The 21453-nt window shown below is 44.0% G+C and overlaps 1 protein-coding gene across 8 annotated transcripts in view; it reads right to left on the reverse strand.

Moving 5' to 3' along the window:
* The window catches only part of KIF16B (kinesin family member 16B), a 278501-nt gene that overhangs the window by 240138 nt on the left and 16910 nt on the right, over nucleotides 1-21453 (reverse strand). For 7 of the 8 annotated variants that reach the window (XM_036321857.1, XM_036321856.1, XM_036321854.1 and 4 more), the window contains one exon: nucleotides 1646-1715. In XM_036321857.1, the coding sequence (XP_036177750.1) occupies nucleotides 1646-1715 (70 nt within the window). Of the gene's footprint in view, nucleotides 1-236; nucleotides 343-1645; nucleotides 1716-21453 lie in introns of those variants that run through there. The other variant, XM_036321852.1, reaches the window with a different exon arrangement.

Genomic DNA, 21453 nt, shown 5'->3' on the forward strand with positions numbered 1-21453 from the left:
TTGAGGACGTTTTTAGCAAAGGCCATCTTAGGAGTACCCTAATTAAGTTAATAACAATGTACCTACCTATATAGTTTAAGTTTAAAAAATTTGGCTCTCAAAAGAAATTTCCATCGTTGTACTGTTGATATTTGGCTGTGTTGACTAATGAGTTTGCTGACCACTGGCCTAGACTCTCCAAGACATATCATATTATTGCAAATGTTTGCATATATCTTGTCTACCTTGGTCCATACCTAAAGTGAACCAAAACCCATGTTTAAAAATCTTCATATGATACCGAAGCTTCACACAGCATCCAGGACACATGCTGAATAAATTCAATGACCATCCTATTTTTCCAACATAATTCAGACACTATAAAGAAAAATTGTCAAGGTTCTTCTTATTAAAATGCTATAAGTCTGGGCATATGTTCTGGCTACATCAGTTGAGGAAATGCTTGTAATCTCAAAAAAACAACAGAGTAAACAAGGAAAATAGACTCCACTATGCACAAAGAAAGGAGGCCTCTCACTTTGTTTCAGTAAATGCAATTTTTTAATGATTAAACTTTTACCACAGCACTGTGAGCACCCAAAGATACATGAAGCAAAGCCAAGCAAAGATAACTAACAGCAGGGAAGGGACGAGTGGTGACTGGCAGAAACTGAGCAGGTGTGGGAGGTCAAAGGAGGGAAAGCTAAGTGTGAGCCAGACAGAGCTAGAAGGTACAAGGACTCGGGTCAGTGGAGGAAGAAAGACATTCCAGTGGAGAATGCCTCAGGCAAAGGGACACCAGAGCTTCAAAGGAGGCCTATCAAATTATCTAGGGCATGGCCCACTGGAAGACAGGAGCATTCCCTACCTCCTATCACTGGAGATCAAGTTGCACCACTTTGAAATCAGATTTCAAAGTGTCCAGTCCCTGGAGCCACAAATTAAGAGAAATCCAACCTGAGACTGACCTGCACTTGACCATGGAGCAGCAGGCCTCAGAAATGCAAACCTGCAAGTTTATGAGAGTATCTAAAGGAGGAAGGGGATGAGTCCATAAAGCTCCTGTCTTATTATTAATATTACTCCCTATTTCCCCCCTGAGTAAAAAGTATTCAGGGACTTAACAACATCACTGATCAACGAAACAAACAGGACATTTTAAGTGCAATAGGAAGGACTTGCCATCTTAGGAAATTATTTTTTCAATCTTTTTTCAGAAAAAAAACTCAGTGTTTTTATTTTTCATCCCCTAAATTTTGAATAATACCAGCTCCTCTTGCAACGTCTACAAGCATCATTTTTTTTCATTAAAAATAAAAACAAATCAAGGGCCAAAGCTTATTTAATAATTCACAAAATGTAGTCAATGGCCAGGCTAAGGATCCACCACAGGATACAAGAGAAATATGCCAGGGTCAAGCCAATGAGCTCCCATGGCAGAGCGAGAGCTTGGTCTGGTTTTCAGATCAAAGGAAACGAGGGATGGGAGAGGAAACGGGATCAATCCTCTTGCTTCATGATGGAGCCCAAAGCCAAGAGCAAGCTGACATGCCTAACTGAACTGAGAAAGGAGTGCGGACATGGCAGAAGCGTCTTATTTATCCACAAGTCATTATAACAGACACGGGGGCTCATGGAATGGCAGCAAGGGCAGGTTGCTACTTGCCTTTAAGTTTGTGATTGTTGTTTTGCTTTTCTCCATTTGTATAATGAATTTGGCTTCCAAGTCCTTTTCCCTACAACACAAACAAATTCAGTTTGGTTAGGAGAGAAAAGACTGTTAGAAAAACAAACTGTGTTACTTACTTTTTACATATAGGAGTTTGTTTTTAAATGGCATCTGAAGCACAATCACTGATACAACTCCTCCCAAATCCTTACGAATATAAACATGAAGACACACAATATAGATACCACCATCAAAAACTGAGACCGACAAATAGTGAGTTGTTCAAACCTAGAAAAAATGTCTAACTGTAAGTTAAAAGGAGTGAAAATGAAATGACAGAAACTACAGAGGCCTGTGAATCATGAAAAAAGCAGTCCACTCAACTGGTTATAGAAAGAAAGACCCTTTATCCCTCCACCCAAGATGAGAGCTAAGAAGAAAAGTAGAGTGAGTGGTCCCAACCAGGTACTATTTCTAAAAGCAGCCAGGGCACTGCCCCTACTTTCCACCTTTTTTCTATATCCATTCAGAAGAGGAAGTCAAGAGAATGCCTGAAAAAGTATAGGTCCCTAGAATGAATGTCCATACCTACACAACAGAGTGTTACATCACTGAAAAAGAAATGAAGAGCTAGCTCTAACCCAGGGGTGGGCAAACTTTTTGACTCGAGGGCCACAATGGGTTCTTAAACTGGACCGGAGGGCCGGAACAAAAGCATGGATGGAGTGTTTGTGTGAACTAATATAAATTCAAAGTAAACACCATTACATAAAAGGGTAGGGTCTTTTTTTTCAATAGTTTTATTCATTTCAAACGGGCCGGATCCGGCCCGCGGGCCGTAGTTTGCCCACGGCTGCTCTATACACTGCTATGGAGTGAAAGCCAAATCAATTTATTGTTGAGCAGAGAATGCAAGATGGAGAAAAACATACAAGCATACTACTTCTTATATTTAAAGATAAGAAGGATAAGCTAATTATTTTTCAAAAAGCTACCCACCTCTCCTTCTCCCTCTCCCTCTTCTTCTCCCTTTCCCTTCCTCTCTTCATCTCTCTCTAAAAATCAATCAATTAATAAAAAATGTTTTAATAAAAGCTACCTATGGGAAAAGAAGAAAATGTAGTGGAGGGGGCAGTGATAAAAGCCAGATTTCTAAAACAACAATAACGAAAATACACCTTTATCTCTAAATCATTTTTAAAATGACAAAAATAAAAGGAAATCTTATACATTTAAAAAAAAATTATAAGGGTTTATTAGAGTTTATTTGAGCTAAACAGAAGATATGCCAGGAAGCAAGATCTCAACAGACTGAGAAAAATGCTTCCCAAAGTTGTATTTTAAAATAACCTAAAACGGAAACTTATAAGTTGAAGCAAATAAACCTAACTGTGCAATGCACAGTAACAAACAATTTTAATTATGACTGTATAGAGGAATTTGACTGTAGAATGTAGTGGGACATAGCAAAAGGAGAGAAGGAACTATAAAAAAAATATTAAAGCATTTTCAGTAATCATATTTTTGGTGGGGAAGTAAGTATCATCATTCTGAGATTTGTTTGTGTATTATGGGATAATACATGAGCAATTATGTCAGTGCCACTGAGAAAGAAAGAGATACAAACATAATATTCATGAGGTTCAGTAAAAGCTCCATCATCCTAAATCTGAATGGAAAGAAACTAGCATGAACTTTAACTAAAACTGATAGAGCCCTGGCAATGGGGAAGGCTAGCTGCCCAAGTACAGAGGAACTGGGGGTTGCCAGCAGCCATGCAGTGAGCGTGCAAGGGCCCCACCCCAGCCACACCAGGTGGTGACTGTGGGGCAGGCTGGCACCTTAGAGTGCAGTCTTGAGAGACGCCAGACTCTTGACCTACAGAAACTGTTAGATAATAGTGTTGTAAGCCCCTACATTTGGGGTAGTTTGTTACACAGTAAGAGCTAACTGATACAAAGGCCATGTCGAAAGGACCCAGGAGTCAACCTGAGTAAGTTCCTACTGGCCAAAGTTGAACAGCAAGAAGAAGAATAACTGCAAGAGAAAGACACAGAATATGCGTAAGTTCATGAAGTCATAATTGAGAAATAAAAATGGAAATGGCCCCCTTTGGAGGATCAAAAGAATCACCTCATTATTTTGAAAGCTAGAAGATAAAGGGAAAGAATCAAGCATTTCCCTGGCATTTCCTGAACAATCTGCATGCCAGAGTAACCAAACAATTGTTATAGTTGTTGAGGAAAAGTTACTTTTTTCAAGATTTCCAGCTAATAAATGAAGATGGAATGAAAACACTGGAATATCACCATTTTGCAACCCCTGGTGAATTAATGGCACCAGGGAGCGACCATCAATGGCTGCTTACTGCACCCTCCAGGACAGCGGTTCTCAACCTGTGGGTCGCAACCCCTTTGGGGGTCGAACAACCCTTTCACAGGGGTCACCTAAGACCATCGACCATCGGAAAACACATATATAATTACATATTGTTTTTGTGATTAATCACTATGCTTTAATTATGTTCAATTTGTAACAATGAAATTGGGGGTCACCACAACATAAGGAACTGTATTAAAGGGTCGCAGCATTAGGAAGGTTGAGAACCACTGCTCTAGGAGCTAATCAGACATGCTGTGCGTGCTGACTGAAGGACCAGCATTCCTGCCCAGTAGTCTCTTCCCTTGGGAACCACCAGGAAATTCGGGGGGCAGGGGGAACACCACCAACAGGTAGTCTCCTCCCTTGGGAACCACTGGGAAATTCGGGGGGCAGGGGGAACACCACCAACAGTGCCAGGGGGCATCAGTACAATCCAGCTTCTGGGAAAGCTGACAGATAAATGAACTCATTTACTCAACAACAATAACAAGTTGCAAGGAATATAAAGATGGAATAGTAATCTATTTAAAAAGACTTTAAATAGCCAATTGGATCTCAATTCAAACAGAAAAGGGTGTTTGAAATTACATGTAGAGAATGTTAACACTGACCAGATATTTGATGATATTAAGGAATTATTATTACTATTTTAAATATGATGATTTCTTTAAAGTCTTAATCTTTTAGAGCTACTTACTGAAATATTTACAAATAAAAATGATATGATGTCTGGGATTTACTTCCAAATAACCCAGGGCTGGGGGAAACAGGTGCTGGTGTCATCCTGGCCACCTTCAGATGAACAGGCACAGAACATGTTGTAAACACCACTCAGATACTACAGTGGGTTCACAGAGAACCCATTTGACTGTTCCGATCCAGTGTGAAGAAGGGTGGCTATATGAAGCGAACAATGGCTTTAAAGACATACAAATGAAACCCCTCCCATGTGCAAGGTGCTTCCACTCCTGCCCCCCAGGGACACCCCCATGATAAGAAAATATTTCACAAACTAGCCCCTTTCCTGTAGCATTCTACTGTGAAAAGTACTAGTATATCCTACCCAGCAAGGGAACTGCATGGGTGAGGTTATTATCAAGCCACATTCTAAATTCTTCCCATTCCTACATGAGTCATTTGTTTCTCAGCCACTTGCTAACCTAATTTGTCTAGATCTCTCATTTCAAAACCACTATGGAGGTACAGAACCTGTGGAGGTACAGCATAATCCAGGGATCTAAGATTAGAAGTAACCCTGATAGGTAACCACAGCATTTGTCAATTCTTGTTTCTAAAACACGAAGCAATGCAGCTGCTACCATGCCTGCTGCCTGGGCTGGAAGCCAGAGGTTAAGTAATGCCCCAGCTCAGAGCCTTATACCTATAAGGTCCAGTTCAGAGCCTTACAGGGCTTTCCATGCTATCATTTATTCTAACCTGTAGGTCAGCACAAAAGCACTTTCCTAGTTTTAAAGTAACATCCATTCTATAAAAGTACTAGGAAAGATACTGACCGACAGACCACTATGTAATGAGAGCATCTTTCTATTCGCACTCCTGAAATCAAAACTGAAGATGCGAGGTGGGTTTCAAAGGTTTCACCACCTCCTTGCCGTTGTATGATTCAGATGTGGTGGGGGGGGAAGGGGATGGTGACAGGTTCACTGTTCTTGAGGATCCCTAGTTTTCCTCAGTTTCTCAATAATAATAGCTCTGTGCCCCAACAGATAGGCACCCCGGCTCAGACCCTTATTAGTCAAAAAGTAGCCCAGGACCTGAGCAGCAGCAGCAGCCCTGGGGAACTTGTTAGGAATGAGGGCTCTCAGCACCCACCTCGGATCTGCATTGTAACAAGAGTCCCAGGAGATTCCAGTGAACACGGGTGTGAAAAGCACTGCTCTGACACTGTATTAATATGACAGAGTGATAACTGGTCTTACATTTACTCTCATCAAGTAAACTCCACAATGTCTGTACTTTGTACACTGGGAAACTCGCCAACTTTGTACTTTGACCTTTAAAGTTACTTTTTAAATTGCATGGGAGGATATGCATACAACCTAAGTCAGCTGACACCGTTTTCACCCTTTGCTCTTAAATTATACATTAGCTTCTGACCAAGAGTAACAAATGCTCGATATATCGGACCTAAGTCGTCACCTGAGTGCCATCACATCCAGGCTCCCCCGTTCTCACCACTCTGCCCCGCTGTAGGCCTCAGCCTTTTCCACCCTGGACTGTTTCCCTATATCAGTGTCAGGCTGCTAACAGCTTGAAGTCATTTTAAAAGTAATCACAGGCCATCAAGATTAGATAGAGGCCATCCGTTCCAGAGAGGAAATCTCACAAATAGCAATGTCCTATATTATTTTCTTCTTAAGCAAAAAAACCAAAAGATATATCTTTACTCCAAATATAATATCACAGTACAATATTTATAAAAAGATGTTAGCTAGAATTTTAGCCATAGAGAGCAAATCTCTCTCTAGTTCATGAAAATGCTTATGGAAAAGCCAATGTAATCTCCATAAAGCAGTTATGAAGGTTGGAGTTATTGAAACTAACCCTTTGGTGTATTCATCCCTTGTAGATTGCAGGAGGGTTGTCGAGCTTTCACATATTTCAGAGAGGAAGGGAAGAAGAAAAGCTCCAGTCCCTTCTTTCCCTCCACTCCCTACTGACCAATCCTGCTCAGCCCCCTGGCCCACCCGAGACTGTTGACTGCTCATGGCCTCCCCTTCACCCCAGGTGACTTCAGGGCCCATCCAACAGCCTTGCCTCCTACTCCCTCACCCCCACAAAACTTCCAGTTATTTAGTCTTGCCCAATCTACCCCCTATTTACCAACCTCAGCCACATCTCCCCACTCCATAGCTACTGTCTCATGTCAGGCCACCATCACCCCTCCCTAGTCCCTTTCCTCCAGCCTTGCCCCTCCCATCCACACTCCACTCTTACCATGAGTCTTCAGTGCTTTAAACGTCTTCAGTGTTTTCTCAAAGGCTAAACGATAAAATCTAACTCTCTGTGGTATACAAAGTCCTTCGTGATCTGACGGTCAACACTGTCTCTGTCCTAGCTCCTCTCCTGGCCAACTCCCAGCCATCCCTCCAGACTCAGCTGAGACCCCACACCCTTAGAGAGCCTTTGCAAGCCCTCTGCCCCATCCCCTCATTAGATGGCCCACCTGCTTGTTCAACCCCAGACTGTGAACGTCTCAAGAGTAAGAACTCTGCCAGCTTGGGTTTACATCCCCAGACCCTGGCACAGTACCTGAGGTGCTCGTGAAATGGTGTTGCATGTGATGGACTGACTGAAAGGCTATATGAATGGTTCTACCCCAGCCGACTCTTCACCACGTGCATCTTCTGCTTCATGCCATGTCTCTTACTAGTTCCCTCAGCATCCTTTGTTCTTGCTTCTCCACACTCTACAGCAGCGGTTCTCAACCTGTGGGTCGCGTCCCCTTTGGGGGTCGAACGACCCTTTCACAGGGGTCGCCTAAGTCCATCAGAAAACACATATATAATTACATATTGTTTTTGTGATTAATCACTATGCCTTAATTATGTTCAATTTGTAACAATGAAATTGGGGTCACCACAACATGAGGAACTGTATTAAAGGGTCGCAGCATTAGGAAGGTTGAGAACCACTGGTCTAGAGAATCCCAGAGAAGAACCCAGATTCCTTCACACTCCACCAAGCACAAGGGGGCAACATTTGCAATCTCGCTCAGTGCTTTGTCTCAATCCTTCAGCTGAAAACCATAAAACACCAGGCACTGAGAGTTCCCCTGGCTCGGGTCAATTTCCTCTGACATTTAAGAAATATGGGAAATAAATCTTGACATTTTTCTCATATTGAGGAAAATAAATAATCCTAAAATACTATTTGAACATTGATTTGATAATAGAGCAAAATGAACTATGTCTCTCCCTGGCCACTTTAGTGAATTGGGTTTCTCAACCGAAAAGTCAATTATGGTCCCTTCATACAAATAAGTAATTTATTTGAAAGGGCTGCAAACTAGATCATAAGATGCCATAAATGAACCAGCTGGAGTAAGTATATGGAGTTACAGATCAATATTGGGGTGGAGTGAAGTAGGAAGGAAAGAAAAAGATGTAAAATATCCAATCAGAAAAAGAGATAAAAATTGTATTTGAGTAGGAGAAAGCTTATTAGAAAAAAAAAAAAAACACAACCCTATATGAATTCAAATATTTTTAAATGCTTTTAAATTATCCAGCAATTCTAACTGGTTCCACTTGCTCACTAGTGTTATCATGGCCCCTCCATAATAAAGAGCCTGACTGGACGGTGCTGATTCCCCTAACTGAGCCATTAGCTTGGAAGATCCTAGAGATGGGCTTATTCACCCCGAGTTCTGAAGTCAATCAGTACCCCCTAAATTCATCCTAAAACTTATATACTAGGAACCAATATTTAACTGAGTTCATATTGCAGGACACCCAACAGCAAAAGTAAAAATAAAAAACTCTGATGTAAAAAGAACGGGTGACCTCCCCACGTACTATGTGGGAAGAAGCCCAAGGAACACTGTTGAGTGGGAGAAAGAACAGGTAGCAAAACAGTCTGTCCATGCTCCAGTCTGCAGTGCAATAAACACAGTGAGGCAGAACATGCACATCCATGCTTCCCGATGCCCAGAACATCTCGGGACATTCCAGAAAGGATGAGGAGGAAGCAATAACGGTAGTTACCTCTGGACCTCGGGGAGGGGGGGATGAAGTGAATATTTCACTGCTGGGATTTATTGTAGCATGACTTCATATTACTTTTATCCTTAAAATAAATTTAGTTAATTCAAAGACCCTAAATTAAAACTTTGGGTGGCTCCTGGGTGCTCTAGGGCTGAGTCCGCCTCCTTACATGGCATGTAAAATGAGGGCTGGCTTATCAGCCTCCTCTCCTGACTGCCCAGCCTTACAGAGGACCGCACCTCCACCTGCACTCCACACCGCCCCCACCATGGGTATCCTGGTGGCTGCCCCGATGTGCCTCTCCGCAGATGGTGCTCAACATTCAAAGCCAGCCCAGATTCCCCTCTTTGGGGCAGCATCTCTGATCCCTGATGCTCAGTGTTTTGCTCGGTCCCTCTGCTAGACCCAACAGCAATTCCCTTCTTCTCTTTTATCAGGGTTGCTGATAAAATACAGGACGCCCAATTAAATCTGAATTTCAGATAAACAAATTTTTAGTATAACTATATCCCAAATATTGCATGAGACCTACTCATCCTTTACTGTTGGTTGCTAGCCCCGGGGAGGACACCATCTCTTACCCAGGGGTGTGTTCACCCAGAGGGCAGTTCCCAGGAAATGCATTTGTACCAACCTCCATTTCTCAAGCCTGGAGAGTGACTGAGCTGAGTCTTCAATGAAACCCTCAGCACCCAGTGGAGTACTGGGGGGTCCATAAATATACCACCTCACTTATGCTAAAGTGTGGAAACAAACTCAGGGAGAGCTGTTCCCCTGAAGCCGTGTTTTTCATACCCTTTATGGCTGGTTCTGAGCCCTCAAAGACACTGGGTCTGCTGACTACACTTAGTTGCTCCTCTTGGTATCCATAAAACCCACAACTCAGTTTTTGAGGGGGAAAAAAACAGGGGAGACAGGTACTGAAAAAAATTAGAGTGGGTTTTTCAGGCAATCACCCTGACTTCCTTTCGGCTCCTCAGAATGTGCCTCACCACACAGAAGTCAGGTAGAGGTCAGCAGCGCCACGAGCTACTGGTACGTCCAAATGCCAACCTGGAGGGGCAGCCAGTGAGAAGTCTGCGCGGCCTCCAGTCCATTCCCCGGGGGCGGCCACGATGAATGAGCCAAGGACAGCAGTGCTGTCAGGCTCAGATGTTCTGAGTGCCCCATGCTAAGTGAAACCCTCCGCTGAGCCCTGAGAAAACAGGGGGGAGCTATTAAGCTGAGTCTTTTATGATCTTCCCTGGTCTAGAGAGGGTGTAATAAACCTAAAACATTAGGCAAAGAGCCAGCTGTTAAGGCTGGGACCCCAGAGAGGCAGACAATCGGGGGAGTTTAGCATGCAGGGTGCTCATTAAGGTGCCCTTGGAATGGGTCAACACCTAGAGGGAGGGGGAGGCAGAAGCAGGACTGGGCAGCAGCGGCGCAGGCGCAGGCCTAAAGACAGCCTGGGCAGACCCCGCAGGCGGTCCTGGAGCTATAGCAGCCCTTCAGAGATGCCCAGGTTGGGACAAATGACCAGGTCTTTATACCTCCACAATGAGCAGTCAGGGACTGTGGGCTGCCTGGCAAGAGGCTGACAGTGAGGGCCAAGCCCACAGTACCCCTGCAGCTGGACAACAAGCTTCAGCAAAGGAAGCTTTGGGCAGCAGGCATGGGGCCCACCACACTAACCCTCCTGAAACGCATGCTGTAGGGCACACTGACAAGTGGCAGCCACCATCCCAACTCCCCAGCAGAGCGCGATGGGCAAGAAAGAAGGCAGCTACTTTCTCTGTTTCCAGCTGAAGTGCAGATAGACTAACAATCAGAACTGTCTCAATACAAATGAGTTGCCTTGAGATGTGCGGAGTCACCACTAAGGAGGTTTAGTCAGAGGCTATGAAATGCTTAGCTGGGTCACTGTATGGGAAGATGGGTGTACTCATTCCGTCCACAAATAGTCGGTGAATACTGTTGACATGCCAGACAATGCTCTCGGTGTAGGGAAAAATGGTAAAGGATACAGACAAAGTCCTTCTGGAATCTGTACTTCAGTGAGGGGGGTAGGAAAAATGAATACAATAACATTCTGGATACTACTAACTAACAGTAAAGAAATGAAAGGGTGACCAGGGCAGAGACAGGGAGACAAGTAGTCAGAAAAAACCTCACCACAGGGAATGTGGGAGCAAAGACCTGACCAAGATAGGGCTGAGGGCCAGGCAAGATCTGGGGAGAGCATTTCAGGTAAACAGAACAGCAGGTGCACAGGCCTTGGGTCAGGAACCAGCCAGAGGTTTGGGGGACGAGCAAGAAGGCCTGTGTGACTGCAGAAGAGAGAGGTGATGCAAAGTAAAAGATGAGGCCAGAAAAGGAGGCAGGCCTAATGGCCTTGGTTCAATGGCTAAGACTTTGGAACTAAAATGTGATGTGAAGCCATGGACACGGGAAGGTTTAGGGTATAGGAGAATGGCACAATCGCACTTAAGTTTCCAAATGATCCCTCTAGCTGCTGTGCACAGACTCTAGGGGGGTGCGAGTGGAGCCGCAGCCCAGTGAGGAGGGCCCACAGGAAAGAAATGCTGGGCCAGGGGTGCGAATGAAGATGCACCCAAAAGACGACGGAGCCAGATTTGGATTCCCAAGCCCTGCTGATCCACAGAAGCATCTCAAGAGCTTAACCCACACCCACCAAGTGAAAATCCCAGGACTGGGGACCAGGAATCTGTATATTTAACCTCCTAGATCAGGGGTGGGCAAACTTTTTGACTCGAGGGCCACAATGGGTTCTTAAACTGGACCGGAGGGCCGGAACAAAAGCATGGATGGAGTGTTTGTGTGAACTAATATAAATTCAAAGTAAACATCATTACATAAAAGGGTATGGTCTTTTTTTTTAATAGTTTTATTCATTTCAAACGGGCCAGATCCGGCCCGCGGGCCGTAGTTTGCCCACAGCTGTCCTAGATGCTGATGACCAGTCAGGCCTAAGAGTCACTGCCCAAGTCGGTCAGTCATACCTCCTCACCTCTGCGGAGCTGAGACTCTACAGTGAGGAAGCTTAAATGCCTTTCAGCGCTGAGATGAAGCTTCGCTAGGTGGTCTCGGCCTGTCCTCATATGAAGCCCAATTCACCTGTCCCCAGCTCCAGACAAAAATCCAGAACGGGACTGCCTTTTGGGTTACCACTGTTGCCCTTCACCTGGGGCCTCTCATCTGAGCCTGGCAACACCAAAGTTGCTGAGAAACACTGTGAAGTGGGGACAAAAAGCAAGGAGCAAAACAGTATGAAAACTATTATCCAGTTTGCGGTAAAACAGCTATCAGGGATAATATGCACATTATTGAATGTGCACCTAAAGAAGGCTCATAATTGGTACCATTCCAGAAGCGCAGGAGTGAAGTTAATTCACTCAGGGCATCAGGCTTAATTCTGTCATGCAAGCCTGGTCCCAGGTGAGAAAAGCTGAAGAATTTCAAACATTAGAAAACTCAAGCCCCAAACCATAAATAACTAAATGCTGCTCCAGACTAAAGATGATGACACTTTCACTGGTAATTGTGGATACTCTGCAGGGAGGACAACTGGAGCCAAGATGGTGAAGGGCTGGAGAGCCAAGATGAGGCTCGGGGAAACGGAGCAGTTGACAGAAAGAGGATGCACGCAGAGGACAGGAAGAGACCTAGCACAGGACCTCCCCTCACGTAGAGAACCTGAGGCCCCACGGGGTTAGGTGACTCACTCAAAGCTGCTACTAGTCAGCACTGTGAAAGGTTACAGGAATTAAGCAAGAATCAATATTTCAAAGCCACAGAGAGTGGCTGAGAGCAAAGCGAGCCCCCTAACTTGATTTCAGCTACATCCTCCCATTAAAACACAATGGGCCCCGTCAACACACTTAGGGAATCCATACAAATAGCCCTCTCCAAACAGGGCACTAGTCACTCAAGCTCCCCAACCCATTCCAAAGAACCCCTCCTTTCAGGGCTCACAAAGGCCCTCATCATGCTGGTCCCTCTGCCCGGATTATCCTTTTTTCCTCCCTCTCACTTTTCCTTCACGGCCCTTAAAGATGTTTCCTCAACCAGGAGGCCTTCCCAGACACCTCCTAGTCAAACAAGTCTGTGAAATATTCCTTAACACACCACAGCAGTTTCCACATTCTGTTTACTGTTGGTCGACATATTTGTCTTTCCCACCAGTCTAGCTGCTTCCTGAGGGAAGACAGTGCCCACCTTTTATATATCCACAATTCCCAGCAGTCCTTCCTTACAGCCAAGCACTTGCATGAAGGAATAAGCAGTCAAGGGATGAATAAAGAGTTGAAATAAAGAAAACAGATACTATTCTTGAACTCAAGGACTAAAATAAAATTAATGCTTCAAAATTTATTATGCCCTAGCCAAGTGGGTCAGTTGGTTGGAGTGTTGGTCCATGCACCAAAAAGGCTGTGGGTTCAAATCCGAGTCAGCCCACATACCTAGGTTGCAGGTTCAATCCCCAGTCAGGGCGCATATAGGAGGCAAGAGGCAACTGATCAATGCTTCTTTCTCTTCCTCTCTCTCTCAAATCAGTAAACCTATCCTCGGGTGAGAATTCTTTTTTTTCTTTTTTTTTTTGGTTTATTATATACATTTTCAATTTTTAAATGCAAATGTGTTTTTTCTATAAATATCAGTTAACTTGGCAGATGTTAACTCCAAAAACAGAAACGAAGCTTGGCTCTTCCTGCAGACCCATAGCTGTGGCTTTGACACAGCTATGCTCCAGGACCAAGGCTCAGGGACCTCTGTCTCTTCTGAGACACAAAAGGAAGAAAAAAGGATGTGCATATGACCAAATTTCTTCAATGTGCTTCTTCAAAACACACAAACAACATATTCTTACAAGTGGACGTTTAAGAAGAGTGATATAAATATAAATATTGAGAACATAAGAACACTTATTCATACTTCCTTTTGTTTCCTGTGTTCAGACATTGGACCAACTATTGAATGACCTGAGATATTCCTGTTTAGTACTGCAGTACCATGAAACATAAAGAAATGAGTGTTCTCTCCTCTTACCCACTCCATCATTGCAACCCTCCTTCCAGATTTATCTGTTTTAGAAAAATATTCTCAGTGACAGCTTTTGGAAATAGAGTTATATATATCTCGTGTAAAAAGAAAATTGATTCCTTTTACTATACTACCAGCCAAATACACCAGCTAGGAGAAAGACATGCTTCAAAATACTAAATTGCAGGACTTTTTCCTCAAAGACTTTCATTCGAATCAGAGTGGAACAAAATGCAGTCGTGGTCTAACATATTGTCGCTTTTTCACCAAGCACAGCAGCCGATGTCGCCAAGCAGACTGCTTTAATAATTGTGGGGCGGAAGCACTGGGTCTCAGGAACCTGGGTTCTAAACCTAACTCTCAAACACTCTGTCACTTTGGCACCTTATTTAACTTTGCCAAGCTTTGATTTCTTCAGCTGTAAAATGACTGAATAAAACCTACCAAACACGGCTGCTAAAAAGTTCTAATTGTGCAGCAATGCTGTGAGTATTAAGCTATCCTGCTGTATCATTTTTTTGCCTATAGAAGAAAATAGGTGACACACGCCAGGTCACCTTGTGTGTGCAACAGACAATCAATGCAATGTAATTCCTGATGCCCTGCTGCACCCCACACCAGTTAAATCTGACGCTATGGGGTGAGAAGCCATCAGTTGAGATATGAGGCCAGTGTCCTAACCTCCTGGTTTCTCCACCACCCATGTTAAATACAACAGGTCCAAATGAAGTCACATGTGCTAAGCCCCGGGTCAGTAAACCAATACTTAACACCTAACCTACCTACAGTGTCAGCCTCTCCAGGAATGGAGTCTTAAACCAGTCAATGGGGAGTTTCCTGGTCAACCCCAGTGAGGCAATTTGCCAGAAAAACCCTGCCTGCCATCCTGATCTCTAAGGAAAGGTGAGTGGTACCTGAAACACTGCTGCAGCTTCCTGGCCCACCTGCTTCTGCCTGTGAAAGCCTGTCATTCCATACAGCTCCTCAGAGTTCCTTTCTATTTCAGAGATGGGATCCTGCCTGATTCACGAATTGGTAAATAAAGTCCAAGATCTTTAAATTTACTCAGTTGAAGTTTGTTTGTTTAAATGTCTCCAAGGGACAGCCTGTGGTTCCTGCATATTCAGATGTCACTACCAAAGCCCACAGGAGAAAACAAACCACGATATGGACCTGGGCTAAGTCAGATGTGAGAGAGGGAAAAAGACCAAGCAGGCCACCAAAACCATCAGCAAAGAAGGCAGGCAGCGTGCACAGAACCGGAGCAGCGTGGCCAAGCATGTCAGAGGCCGAAGAGCAGTGGGGGCTCTGGATTCCTAACTGACCGGTGCTTAGTTAACCACTGAGCCTGTCTACCCATGTGGAAAATCGACTGAGTCCTGCCTGCTCTTCCCACCTCAGAGGTGGCTACAATGCAGAGGAAGGATGTGACGCACACAGCGAAGGACACACCTCACGCAAACCAATCACTGTCCCTAGTCAGCATTAGCAGCACAGCTCACAGAAGCCCCTGAAGAGCTGTACCTTATCTTTTAGGGCCCCTGTCTCCCACGGCCCCTCTTTCCTGATCTTTGTGGCAACCAGGAAAGAAGCAATCTCTAGGCATTCAGTGAAATTCAAGGATGCCGGGGGCACAACTATGAAATGAGCAAAAGGCACTCAAAGATGTTACTCCCGAAAATAACGAAAACACTAATATTGTAGGAGAGTGATATGGGGAAATGGTCGAATGTAAAGTTTTAAATAAAGCAAATAAAGGAGAAAGATTTTTAAACGGTCATTCTAAACTGGAAGTTTTACAATGGCATCCAGGGCTAGGACTGTTGCGTTCTGTGTTCTAAAGCTCTTTAATTGGTTATCAGTGTTTTAACGATCAGAGGATTTTACATAAAAATCTGGATTTCTGATTCTCTGGAAATATGGAAGGACAGGGCACTCCTGTGTCCCATTCCACAGGACAGCAGGGGTGACTTCCTGCCACAGTCCCACCCAGCCCACTGGGGTCGGCTGCACCCCACCTGGCTCCTCAGGCCCTGGAGTTAGGACCTATCTAGGAATTCCAGAGATTTCAGAGAAGGGATTATGCATTTTAACAGAAGAAAAAAAAACTTTTTAAAATGACTAACTGGTAACAAATTTAAAGGATCTGTCACTTCTCTAACTTCACGCACTTTCTGTTGAGTTGTGTTCTTCTCCCACCCATGGTTTCTAAGGGAGAGAAAGCAAAGAGGATGCTGGCTGAGGTGATGAAACTAATCAAGCTGAATTTTAACAAAATAAAGGATGACTTAACCCAGCTAGGAGCAAACAAGGTTTGTTTGATTTGTTCAGGTCTTCTAACTTCTTATTTAGGCTTTATTAAAGAAACCACCAGTGAGGGGCTTTCTCTCTCATGTCTTTCTGTCTTTTCAGTGTGGGCTACACCTCCCTAATTTACAATCCCTGGGACTCTTTGCCAGTATTTTCCCCTCTGAGGCCCTTTGAAGAATGAAGCTGCTATTGCCCAGAGCTGTAATGCAGAGGCACTATTAGCAGGTTCTTAACACTCAAGAATTCATCCATCCCAGATTCCTTGAAATTGAATACACTACCACAATTTCAGGCAGAAATAAAATGATCTTGTCATCAAGCCAAAAGGGCCTGAGGTAAGAAAGGTCTCTGATGTCACCATGCTCTGCAATAAGACAGAGACAGAGCAAAACAGTCTGGCCTCCTTTCTGTGGCCCAACTGATCAGTCTCTGCACAATAACGCAGGCCTGCTCCTCAGACAGCCATATGAGGTCGAAGGAAGTCTCCAGTTGCACCTGGCATAATCCTTACACCTCTAATTTGGACCTCCTTTCAAAGGAGGTGAGGAGGAGGGGCGGGAGCCAGCACATAATGTAATGGCACTCACTGTCTAAGGCCAGAGGCCTCATCTTGAGATAACAAGATGACATCAAATGAGCAGTTCTACTTGTTTCACTCAAGTCCTCAACTCTCAAGTGTCACCTTTCCGTTCTTGTTCTTTCATGATTAGTCATGCTTTTAATTCCGCCTCCATTTTCCTGCAAACTGAACCTTCCTCTGAGCCCCCAACGTGTTTCCAGGCTCTATTTGCATTTCCAAAGCTTGACAAACCCAGTTCAACATCTGAAGTAGGAAGCTCTCCAACAGGAGTCCAAAGAAAGGAGACCCTTAACTTCCATAAGCCACACAGGAAAGAGACTTGAGGACAGCTATGAATGCCTCTGAAAAGAAATAAGTGGATAAAATCACATCACACTGAAGCCACACAGAGAAAGCAAACTGCTGGCATCATTCTAGTGAAGGCAATCTAACAGGCAGCCATGATGAACTCCTTCTGGTCCCAACTCCCACCACAGGTGTCCGCAGCACCACAAATCCTGGTCCAAGAGAGGCGAGGACTGTGCCTGACCTGTGCATCACTGAATCCCTCAACTTGTGTACCCAGTGGCTTTTAAAGATTTCAGGGGCATAGAGACATCTGCAAGGTCAAACTATTCTCATAATGATACCAGGATATTATCTGCCTTTTTCACTCTCTCATGAGTGCACAGGGAGCTTTCCAGAGGCTACAGGAGTGTGATGACGGATCATTCTGATGGCTAAAGGAATGTATGCTTACGGACTCCTACGTTGAAAGTTTTTCGGTTTTAATTCTAATGTGCTACTATATATTGATATAACCCACAAAAGTAAAAGCTTTTTGGGGTCCTCAATAATTCTGAAAAACATAGGGGTCCCCAAAAGCAAACACTTTGTGAAGTGCTGGTCTAGTACAAGGCCTGGCATACACCCAGCAACAACGTTTAAACACTGCGCAAACAATCAATCAACTCTTTCTATCAATAGACTAATGTCCAGTTAATGGTCTATTATAGATAAAATATGAAAAGAAGAGGTTCCCCGGGGTCAGTTCCCACTCTCTCAGATGAGAAAGAAAAGAAACAGATTTGAGGGAACCATCAAATGAGGAAGAGCCAGGACCATCACAAGTCCGTGACTCCACACCAATTCCTCCCATGGTCTATCCAGCATGTTCTGATGTAGTGAATACTACATTCTGGATTATTTAAACATTGGCCAAAGACAGTGTTATCCATCCCATCCCCCAGCCACCCAGGAGTTGTCACCCATTCCTTCCCCCACCACCATCTTGTCTGTCACTATTAACTCTTAAGTATCTCTTGAAACCTTTCAAGATTTAGTTCGGCTGTCCTTCCTCCAGGCAAATTCCCTGGGGCCTTCTCCCTTCCCAAGTCTCTCTATCATGGGTTTTTATAGAAGCTTTTTCCTTTTTTTCCACAGCACTGCCGTCAGCCTCTAAATCAGCAGTTCTCAACCTGTGGGTCGTGATCCCTTTGGGGGGGTCGAATGACCCTTTCACAGGGGTCGCCTAAATACATCCTGCATATCAGATATTTACATTACGATTCATAACAGTAGCAAAATTACAGTTATGAAGTAGCAACGAAAATAATTTTATGGTTGGGGGTCACCACAACATGAGGAACTGTATTAAAGGGTCGCAGCATTAGGAAGGTTGAGAACTACTGCTCTAAATAAACTCCCATTTGTGGGATTTTCATGTCTGCCTCCCCAACTAGATCACAAGCCCTGGAAGAGCTGGAACGTGCTGGCCTAGCTCACCACAGTATCCCATGCACCTGCCACAGGAGTCTAGGACAGAGCGGGAGCTTAATAAACGACAAATGGATTATTAGTTGGGTTGGTGGGTGGGTGCGTGATGGGGTTTGTGTGATTGGACAAGTGGCTGGTTGTCTGAGTAGGTTGGTAGTTGGATGAATGAGTGGATGGGTGAGTGGGTGGGAAGGAGTGAGTGGGCAATGAAGATGGGCAGTGGGTGTATAGATCACTGACTTGCTGGCTGGCTGGTGCCTAAATTGGTGAATGGGAAAGTGGATCCACTCCAACTGCAATGACTAATTCAGGCTCCTGTTTGACCAGTTATAGCTGATGACCTCCCAAATAGGTCTGGCAGCTGTCCCACTCCTTGGCTTTCGAATACACAAATCTCACGTTACACCCTTTATGAAATGGCTTCCATTACCTACAGGATCAGTTTAAAGTTAAATCATTTTTAGAACAATGGATAGGAAAAAAACAATAATCAAGTTGAAACTTCACAACTGGTCAAACCTGACAACACCATAATCTGAACCTCCCACTTCTCCAGCCTCCACTCTCATCAGCCATCTGAAGTTCAGCCATGTCATAATACTTTGCAGCTCCCTAATCATACTCTACAGTTTGGGGCTTTATACCCTTTCTGCTTAAAATGCTATCGCTCAACTTGTCTGCTTGGCTGAAGCATTCTGCAGAGTCCTGCCCTCGGGTGTGATATCCTCAGAAGTCCTCAGTAGGCGCTACTATCAACACCTCCCCATCTCCACCTGTCATGCCTGGAGCACACCATTATGACCTTGAGAACCTGTGAGGGTCTCTTTCTTCCTGTTGCTTACACTAGATCATGAGCTACTAGAGAATAGGGATCATGCAACTTTTTTCACTTTTGAGGTAGTCTCCATCACCTTGAATCATTTTATCCTGAAAACTCCCTGGGGAACTTTTAAGTCCTACTTAGACCTCACAGAGTGACTTACCTGTGCCCCAAGCAGAATTTCCAAGCAGAACCACTGTGATGGCTTAGACTCTTATTAATAGAAGCCTGAAAATAAGAACCAGCAGGTGCAACCAGCTGACAAGTCACGAGGCCAAAAGGGCCCAAGAATGAAAGCTCATGAGAGTGAACGTCCCATGGTGGGTTCAGAATCCTAGATTCTTAGAAGGCTAAAATTCTCATTCAAAGCTTTTCCTCTTGGGATCTTGAGTTCCCACTCCCTACCCACAAGCTCCCAAGAGGTTTGGGACTCACTCTAAAGGCAACCTAATTTCAGCCTTCTTTCATGTAACAAAATCAGATTTTACCAACCTCTGCTCTGGATAATAACTTCACTACACTAGGGTTTTTCAAACTACAGATCATAAAATCAATTTAGTGGGTAAAACCATCTTTTCTTTTTTAATAAAACTAGAGGTCCAGTGCACGACATTTGTGCACTGGAGGGGAGGTGGTCCCTCAGCACAGCCTGCACCCTCTCGTAGTCCAGGACCCCTCAGGGGATGTCTGCCTGCTGGCTTAGGCCCACTCCCCCGAGTGGTCCTTGGCACTGCTGTGGAGGCAGGAGAGGTTCCTGCCACCACCACTGTGCTTGCCAGCGTGAGCCCGGCTGCTGGCTGAGCGGCACTCCCCCTGTGGGAACGCACTGACCACCAGGGGGCAGCTCCTGTGTTGAGTGTCTGCCCCCTGGTGGTCAGTGCGCATCATATTAACCAGTGGTTCCGCTGTTCAGTCGATTATTAGGGTTTATTATATAGGGTAGTAGAGAGTAGAAAATATCAGCACGCATTGGCTGAGAAACCTCTTACTCTGGGTCATGTTTGAAGTACACAGTCCTGTATAGTCATCATCAGCCCTCCAAAACACAGATGGCCTTCATTCTAAATACAATGAAAATCCTTTCTCACTGAAAGTCAGAGGGAAAACATGTTTTAAATTAATCTCCAGGGCAGAAAAATTCTCTTGCAAACTAAAGTCAAAAACTTCCTGCACTCCTGTTCAACATAGTACTGGAAGTATTAGCCATTGCAATTAGGCAAGAAGAAGAAATAAAAGTCATCCAAATTGGAAAAGAGGAAGTAAAACTATCCTTATTTGCAAACGACATGATATTATACATACAAAACCCTAGAGACACCATCAAAAAGCTACTAGACTTAATACATGAATTTGGCAATGTAGCAGGATACACAATTAACCCCAAGAAATCTGAGGCATTTCTATACATCAATAGTGAACTTTCAGAAAGAGAGATTATAAAAACAATCCCATTTACCATCGCACCAAAAAAATTAAGCTACCTAGGAATAAACTTAACTAAAGAGGTAAAAGACCTCTACTCAGAAAACTACAGGACGTTGAAAAAAGAGATAGAGGAAGACATAAACAGATGGAAGAACATACCATGTTCATGGATTGGTAGAATCAACATCATTAAAATGTCCATACTACCCAAAGCAATCTATAAATTCAACGCACTTCCCATTAAAATACCAATGGCATAATTCACAGATCTAGAACGAACCCTCCAAAAATTCATCTGGAATAAAAAAAGACCCCGAATAGCTGCAGCAATCCTGAGAAAGAACAAAGTAGGTGGGATTTCAATACCAGATATCAAGCTGTATTACAAAGCCACTGTTCTCAAAACTGCCTGGTACTGGCACAAGAACAGGCATATAGATCAATGGAATAGAATAGAGAGCCCAGAAATCGGCCCGAACCAATATGCTCAATTAATATTTGGCAAAGGAGGCAAGAACATACAATGGAGCCAAGATAGTTTCTTCAATAAATGGTGTTGGGAAAATTGGACAGATATATGCAAGAAAATGAAATTAGATCACCAACTTACACCATACACAAAAATAAACTCAAAATGGATAAAGGACTTAAATGTACGACAGGAAACCATAAAAATTCTAGAAGAATCCAAAGGCAACAAAATCTCAGACATATGCCGAAGCAATTTCTTCACTGATACAGCTCCTAGGGCACTTGAAAGTAA

This window comes from Myotis myotis, unplaced genomic scaffold (genome assembly GCF_014108235.1).
Source record: "Myotis myotis isolate mMyoMyo1 unplaced genomic scaffold, mMyoMyo1.p scaffold_m19_p_9, whole genome shotgun sequence".
NCBI classification, from domain to species: domain Eukaryota; kingdom Metazoa; phylum Chordata; class Mammalia; order Chiroptera; family Vespertilionidae; genus Myotis; species Myotis myotis.